Raw genomic sequence first — 8,734 nt, 5'->3', positions numbered from 1 at the left:
AAAGGTTTCCTCTGTGGATTTAACAGACAAACAAGACTGCAAACTAGAAGATTCATTAGCTTGAATGTGGTAACAGTTATCGACAGATCTCTTACCTCCCATGATACTTTCTCCTTTCTGATTTAGGACCAAACATCTCTGTTTGTTAAACCATACATCTTCATAGTCGTCAGCCAAATGGCTGACGCTAATCAGATTTGCAGTTAATCCTTCAACGAATAACACATTTTTAAGGTTAGGTATACCTGGAGTGTTTACTATACCTCGAGCTAGAATGTTAGCTTTCCTCCCATCTCCAAACGTGACTGATCCAGTGGTATTTTCATCCTCAAATGAAGTAAATCAGGTTTTGTCTCCAGTCATGTGTCTTGAGCAACCACTGTCAACATACCAAAAATCTCGTCGCTTGTCAGCTAATGCAGTTAAAGCTACTAAACAAGTTGCCTCAATGTGAGAGCGTTGATGAGTTTGGCTAGCACAAACAAAAAGACATGTATCATCAGTTTCATTAACAAGGGACCTATGATTTTTGCTTTCAATTTTTCTGGTCCAGACATCTTTTCTTCTTTCAGCTTGAGGATTCTTTTTAGAAACAATTTCAATTAATTTGTTAATAAGTTCCTTTTGTTCTTTAAGCTCAACATGCAGGGTTTCAACAGCACATTTTTCTTGAGAAAATTGTAAGTTTGAAAACCGTTCATTACATCTAGGTCTGATATGGCCAATCTTACCACAGTGATGACAAGTAGGAATAAATGTTCTAGGGTTTGCGTACCTGGGTTGACCAGTGGGGGATTCTTGGTCAAGTTTTACCTGAAGGTGTTGGTTTGAATTACCTTCCTTTATACTTTTGACATGATCATTAATGGAGACATCTTTCTGCTCTACAGATGGTTTTGAGGCTCGTACGAACTTTGTGCTTTTGGAATTTTCTCCAGTGTATCCTAGCCCACATGTATCATGAGGAGCTTTTCCTGATCCGAGCAACTTGGACATGGAAGTGGAGCTGATATCGAACTTGATGAATCTTTCTTGAGTTAATTTTAACTCGTGTTGTAGAGACTCATTTTTCGCCAACAATTCCAAGTTCAAGGCTCGTTGTCCTTTAACATCCAGCTCTAGTAGTTTGATCCTGTTGAGAAACTCATTCTTTTCAGTCTTCCACGTCAGTATCTCTTGGTCACTTTGTGGATCTGCTGATTCACTCAAGAATTTGCTTTTCTCCAACTTCCATGCAGATTGTGAGGATTCGAATAGATGCTCCACCTTTTCTTTTTCAGTCCTCAGGAAGTCTACTTCTTTTTCCAAGCTCAAGTTTCTAATCAGAGTAGCCTTTGAAGCTTTGTAGAGTTGTTTGCAGCGGACATTTGTTTCATTATCATCAGAGAAATACTCGTCACTTTCAGAATCAGGCAACAGTGATGATACAAGGGCCACATTTTCAATTTCTTGAGATTCATCATCACTCCAAGTTGAAAGGAGAGACTTGTTGTTGCTGTTTCCAAGCTTCCTATTTCCACAGTCAGTAGATATATGACCAAAACCACCACATTCATAGCACTTTGGTTTTCCTGATTGATTTCCTTTGAAGCTTCCTCTTCCACTCTTACTATTGTAATCATTGTTGCTAGTTGCTACCACTGCCAATATAGTTATTCCTTCTGGGAGCATTTGCGTTTTTAGAGGAGTTCTTGCTTTTGAGAAATTTTTTGAATTCCTTTGTTAGTAGAGCAAGGTCCAGCGATCCTTCTTCCTCTTCAATTTCTTTCACAGCTTTGAAAGCTACACCCTTGTTTTTCTTCTCAGGTTTTAACCTCATCTCATAGGTTTTCAAATTTCCGATGAGCTCATCAAGTGGATAATCATCTATATCAAAAGAGTCCTCTACGCTAGTGACTTTTGAGTGAAATTTTTCTGGCAGAGCCCTGAGTATCTTTTTGACTATTTTATCTTCATCAAAAGGTGCTCCCAGACTGCGACACTGACCGGAAATCTTAAGAATTCTACCATGGAAGTCGTCCACGGTTTCATCATCTGCCATGGTCATGGTTTCGAATTCAAAAATCAGTGCTTGCAATTTCTGTGCACGTACCTTTTTATTTCCTTCGTAGGTAATCTGTAGGATATCCCATGCCTGCTTGGCAGTATCACAATGACTTATCCTCAGTTTTTCTCGCTCCAATAGGGCTGTGAAGATGCTGTTCTTAGCCTTGAAATCTGCTTGCAAGTCACGAACTTCTTCCTCAGTCCAGTCCTTCCTTGGTTTGGGAGTGGCAGTGGAAGAGCCTTCTTCTTTTGCTTTTGCCATAGGCACATTCCAGCCATTTTCTACGATGTTCCACACGTGTTCATCTTGAGCATAGAGGTATGACTTCATGTAAATCTTCCATTGAGTATATTTTTCACATCCACCTTCGAACCATGGAGGACTATTTATAGATCCCCCAGCAGCCCTATCACGTGAATGTTCCATCTTTCCTGGGATCTCTAGAGAGTTCTAGAACCCGCTTTGATACCAATTGAAAACACCAGATGGAACAATAATTGAAATTAGATGATCAATTAGTACAAGTGAAAGAAAACACAAGCAATTGCTTACGCAGTGTAAACCTCTCCACTGAGGAAACTTCACTGCGTGGCTTTTAACGTAGCCAACACGATAGTCAAATCCAATATGAATCAAATCGTTACAGATCACAAGTAGTGATATTCAACACAACTACATTGACTAGCAACAATGCTAACTTGTTCACAACTGTAAAAGACCTATTCTAAACAATGATGAAACACTATGTATAGATGAAGAAATCTGGACACGTCTTCAGATTCAATCTTGCCTTGAAGCCTCACTGATCTCAATCACATATGTAAGTGATGAATGCAGTGAACATGCAGTATGATCAATCAATTAAACAAACAATGAGAGTTTTGTAAAACAGTTAGTGCAGACTATGCAGCACAATTAAAAAAATCTCAATCAGAAAACTCTACGTCCACAATGCAGTTTCAAAACCTTTTATAGAAGACAAGGACTCCCCCTCAAATCAATCATCTTAAACATCGATTGAGATAGACATGGAAAGGTATTTAAAACTGTTTTGAACACATAATCGGATATGTATCCGAAAATAGATTTTTAAGATCAATTAAAATCAATGCATATCAATTTAGGATCATGCACAAAATGATATGTATCTCGAGATCTTTATCTTCATGTGATCTGCCTTTTAATTCCTTTGATTCTCCGAGCAGTTAGGAGAGGTACTCTCCTAAATCTTTGCATATCCTTTTTTCCTTGAGATCTTAGGAAATCATGTGTTGAAGGGAGTAGTCCAAGTACTTACAAGAGAAATTCTATCATACGGCCGGCCCATTATTTCAGACACTCACATTGTCACATAGTAATGAGACCCATAGAGCTTGAGGCCCATTTATTAGTGAATACTGAATAGTCGTATACGGCAGCCGTATGAAGAAAACGAGACAGAAAACGACGACGTGGCAGCGGATATCCAATCTAAAAATATCGCAACGATAAATACTGACTTCGCAGATTTTGCCCAAAAATCTCTCCCGCCATGGACACATTCTCTATCCTCTCCTCACCCTCTCACACCTTCTTCACGCGCCTCCTCTCTCTCAAACCCTCACCTCCTCATCCCTTACTTCACCACCTCACCCAAACCCTAGCCTTCTCTTCCCCCAAATTTCCACACACTCAAAATCTACTCCGATTCCGAGTCACTGTCCAGTCCCCAAGCTCCGCCTTCCCTGCCAAATCTCAGCTCTCCGACGCCGACGACGATGAGGAGGAAGACGAGTTCGAAGAGGACGACGACGAAGACGTCGCGGCCGATGAGTACGATGACATTTCCGGCGATATGTCGGAGGGGCTGGAACAAAGCGACGATGAAATTGAAACGGAGGACTCCATGGCCGACGCAGAGCCGCCGGCGATTCGCGACGAGGAGTTCCGGTGGCAGAGAGTGGAGAAGCTCTGCGAAGATGTGAAACAGTTCGGCGAGGAAATGATTGACGACGGCGCTCTCGCCTCTATCTACGATTTCCGAATCGATAAATTTCAGGTGTGCTTTGATTTGTACTACACACATTTTCCGATTTTACGTATCAAAATGGTTTATCATGTACCGGTTTTGAGTTACGAATCTATTGGTTACTTTTGGATAGAGATTAGCTATACAAGCATTCCTGAGAGGCTCATCAGTAGTTGTGTCTGCGCCGACGAGTAGCGGAAAGACTTTGATAGCAGAAGCTGCTGCTGTAGCAACCGTAGCCAAGGGAAGAAGATTGTTCTACACAACTCCGCTTAAGGCCTTATCGAATCAGAAGTTTCGCGAATTTCGGTATGTGAGTGAGTCTTATGTTATTCTGTGAAGAAAAGAATGTGAAGATTTCTTGTTGAAGTAATGTAGTTTTAAAGTAGTTGCTCTTTTTTTTTTTTGAAATGAAAGTAGTTGCTCTTTTATGACTTAGTGGTTTGGCAATGTAGGTGATGTACTTATAAGTCAGTAGCTAAATTGAATTAGCTGATTCGTTTTGTGATTTCAGTGAAACTTTCGGTGAAAATAATGTTGGTCTTCTCACGGGAGATTCGGCAGTAAACAAAGATGCTCAGGTTTTGATTATGACCACAGAGATTTTGCGCAACATGTTGTATCAGAGGTATATTTAGGTTTTGCACAACAACTTTTTAATCCGTCCCTGCGGCAGTAATGTAGATGTTCATGATGTTAACTTTCCAATTCAGCGACTGAGTTTGTTGTTGGAGTAAAGGAAAAATTAATCTTAGTTTCTTAGTGCAGCGTTGGAATGTCTTCTGTTCGGGACTCACTTTTTCATGTGGATGTAATAGTCTTGGATGAAGTTCATTATTTAAGTGACATATCTCGGGGTACAGTGTGGGAAGAAATTGTAAGTGCATTTTGTTGCCTGCATACTGTTTTTTCCTGCCAATAATGTTATCACAGTAGTAATATCATGTTTGAAATATTTCAGGTTATTTATTCCCCAAAAGAGGTTCAACTCATATGTTTGTCCGCAACAGTTGCTAATCCAGATGAATTGGCTGGTTGGATTGGTCAGGTACTTAGGTCTTACAAGATTTAATCTACATTGACTGAAAACTGTGAAACATGGTCACTTCGTTTTTTCCTTATTTGTCCAGTTTTACGTTTTTCTTTACATTTGATTGTGAGGACTTATCAGAGTTAATTGAATTTTCCCTCCATCCTGTTTCCAGATTCATGGTAAAACTGAATTGGTAACTTCAACAAAGCGTCCAGTACCACTGACTTGGCATTTCTCGACAAAGACTTCTTTATTACCACTTCTTGATAAGACAGGAAAACACATGAATAGGTAATTTTCTTTTTCCTTTTTTGTTTTTGTTTTTTTTTTTTCTATAATGCTTGCAGTTTCTACGTGCACATTTGACTAGTGGTTCTAATCTGCTGTCATAAAAGAAAATCAAAATGGTTGAAGCCAATAGTTTGATCTTATTTACATGGTTAAGCTTCACCTGGTTATTCTGCCAAATATTCATGATGAAAATTATAAAGGTTTAACCTGCAATTAACGATGATTAGATACTGTACCAACATTAGCTTCTCGATTGTTTTCATTTGAAATAATTGTTTGTACTGAATTTATTTCCCTGTAGTTCTTTCCTTTGAAAATAAGGGGAACATCAAATGATATTAACTTTTTCTTTAAATGGAACAGGAGGTTGTCAGTCAATTATCTGCAACTTAGTGCTGCTGCAACAAAATCTAATAAAGATGATGGATCTAGAAGGAGGAGTTCAAGAAGACGGGCTAGTGAGACGAGCTATGATGACAGTACTGGTAACATGTCTAGACGACCACTTTCAAAGAATGACATCAACTTAATATACCGTTCACAAGTATGATTTCTGCATCAATCTTTTCAGACACAGACACATCACAGGAAATTTTTTTTTTTTTTTTTTTTTTTCCTCCCTTGGGGAACAGTGGAACACTGATTAGTTAGGGTTTGTTATTACCTACCTATGATATCAATGTTTCCATAATAATTGACCAATCAATCTGATCATGCTGTCTTGTTTGTCTCTTTCTTTTAGGTGCCTCAAGTTACTGATACATTATGGCACCTTAAGGCTAGGGATATGCTACCAGCAGTATGGTTTATTTTTAGCAGGAAAGGTTGTGATGCTGCTGTTCAGTACATTCAAGATTGCAAACTTTTAGATGACTGTGAAGCAAGTGAGGTTGAATTAGCGTTGAAGAGGTTCCGCATTAAGTATCCGGATGCTATCAGGGAGAGTGCAGTGAAGGGGTTACTCCGAGGGGTTGCTGCCCATCATGCTGGCTGCCTACCTTTATGGAAATCATTCATAGAAGAGCTGTTTCAGCGTGGTCTTGTTAAGGTTGTATTTGCTACAGAAACACTTGCTGCTGGAATCAATATGCCTGCTAGGACAGCCATTATTGCATCCCTCAGCAAAAGGAGTGACAGTGGACGTACCCTATTGAGCTCAAATGAACTACTTCAAATGGCTGGGCGTGCTGGACGTAGAGGCACAGATGAAAGGGGTCATGTAGTGCTTATTCAAAATCCTTACGAGGGTGCTGAAGCGGGTTGCAAGGTTCTTTTTGCTGGACTTGAACCTCTGGTATCACAGTTTACTGCTTCATATGGAATGGTGCTAAATCTTCTTGCCGGTTCAAAAGTCACTCGTAGATCAAGTGAATCAGATGATACAACAGCCTCCCAATCTGGGCGAACTTTGGACGAAGCTAGAAAGCTAGTTGAGCAAAGTTTTGGAAACTATGTTGGCAGCAATGTTATGCTTGCTGCAAAAGAGGAGCTTGCTAGAATTGAGAAAGAAATAGAGATGCTGACTTTGGAAATTAGCGATGATGCCATCGACAGAAAAAGCAGGAAGCTCTTGTCTGGACCAGCATACAAGGAGATTGCTGATCTACAGGAAGAATTAAGGGCAGAGAAACGCCTAAGGACTGAACTTCGAAAAAGAATGGAATCTCAGAAGCTTTCTTCACTACGACCCTTATTAAAGGAGTGTGAAAATGGGCACTTGCCCTTTTTGTGCTTGCAGTATAAAGATTCTGACGGAGTTCAACACTCCATCCCGGCTGTTTATTTGGGGAAGGTTGAGTTGCTCAGTTGCTCAAAGCTTAAGAACATGGTTTCTGTGGACGATTCTTTTGCACTAAATGCAGTAGCAGCAGAGTCTGAACCAACTTCAGTTTTTGAACCATCATATTATGCGGCTCTTGGCTCTGACAATTCTTGGTACCTATTTACAGAAAAGTGGATCAAAACAATTTATAAGACAGGCTTTCCAAATGTTGCTTTAGCTCAAGGAGATGCTTTGCCTCGGGAAATAATGAGCACGCTTCTTGACAAGACGGAAATGAAGTGGGAGAAGCTTGCGGAGTCTGATCTTGGTGGTTTTTGGGGCATGGAAGGATCTCTTGAGACATGGTCTTGGAGTTTGAATGTTCCAGTCTTGAATAGTCTTTCTGAACATGATGAGCTTTTACTCAAGTCAGAAGCATATAATCATGCTGTAGGGCGTTATAAAGAACAAAGAAGTAAAGTTTCACGTCTGAAGAAAAAGATATCGCGTACACAAGGCTTCAGAGAATACAAGAAGATCATTGACATGGCCAACTTTACAGAGGAGAAGATCAAGCGCTTGAAGGGTAGATCAAGACGTCTGACCAATCGAATAGAGCAGATTGAACCATCTGGTTGGAAAGAGTTCTTGCAGATCAGCAATGTTATACATGAAACTCGGGCATTAGATATTAACACTCATACCATATTTCCACTTGGTGAAACTGCAGCCGCCATTCGAGGAGAAAACGAACTGTGGCTTGCCATGGTTCTTCGAAATAAGATCTTACTAAGTTTAAAGCCTACAGAACTTGCTGCTGTGTGCGCGAGTTTAGTATCTGAAGGGATCAAAATTCGTCCGTGGAAAAATAACAGCTACATATACGAACCTTCAAGTACAGTAATTGACGTGGTGAGCTTCTTGGATGATCAAAGAAGCACTTTTTTACAGCTTCAGGAAAAGCATGGGGTAAACAAGCCTTGCTATTTGGATACCCAGTTTGCAGGTATGGTTGAAGCCTGGGTTTCTGGGTTGACTTGGAGGGAAATCATGATGGATTGTGCAATGGACGAGGGAGATTTAGCCCGCCTTCTACGGCGAACTATTGATCTGCTGGTGCAAATCCCCAAATTGCCTGATATTGACCCCGTCTTGCAGAGCAACGCAAAGATGGCGTCAAATATCATGGACCGCCCTCCGATAAGTGAGTTAGCTGGTTGAATCACATTATATTCTAACAAAAGAATATCAATTTGTAAACCAACAGTTCATAAAATATCATTCTGCCTCTATTTAATGGCCAATTGGCCATCCCAAAAGTTGTGTTAGGCATGCCAAGATGAAGCAAACGTGTGCTATTTAAGAGCGCATCAAAAGAGGGTGTCCAATGAAGAGCACCAAAAGTCTGTTTTCCGAGGATAAAAAGTTCTGACTTCTACTTGCAACGGTATGCACTTTTATGCAAAACCGTTCCTACACCAGCAAAAACACCATAATTTTCTTCCGTCATCCTTCATTTACCGACTTATAAACTGGAATTTTTTTGAATAACAGGATGTCATATACTTCAATCTGACTAGGGCTCCCATCAAC

At 40.2% G+C, this 8,734-nt stretch overlaps 1 protein-coding gene across 1 annotated transcript; it reads left to right on the top strand.

Annotated features, from left to right (window-relative positions):
* Positions 1 to 3,539: 3,539 nt before the first annotated feature.
* LOC133709075 (DExH-box ATP-dependent RNA helicase DExH15 chloroplastic) lies at positions 3,540 to 8,562 on the top strand. Its single transcript, XM_062134682.1, has 8 exons — positions 3,540 to 4,085; positions 4,189 to 4,364; positions 4,570 to 4,683; positions 4,824 to 4,932; positions 5,017 to 5,103; positions 5,261 to 5,379; positions 5,743 to 5,923; positions 6,122 to 8,562. The coding sequence occupies exons 1-8, from the start codon at positions 3,579 to 3,581 to the stop codon at positions 8,360 to 8,362; spliced, it is 3,534 nt and encodes a 1,177-aa protein (XP_061990666.1). The 5' UTR covers positions 3,540 to 3,578; the 3' UTR covers positions 8,363 to 8,562.
* The last annotated feature ends 172 nt before the right edge of the window (positions 8,563 to 8,734 follow it).

This window comes from Rosa rugosa, chromosome 5 (assembly GCF_958449725.1).
Source record: "Rosa rugosa chromosome 5, drRosRugo1.1, whole genome shotgun sequence".
NCBI classification, from domain to species: domain Eukaryota; kingdom Viridiplantae; phylum Streptophyta; class Magnoliopsida; order Rosales; family Rosaceae; genus Rosa; species Rosa rugosa.
The sequence above is the reverse complement of the archived record's forward strand: the minus strand, read 5'-3'. Positions and strand labels throughout refer to the sequence as shown.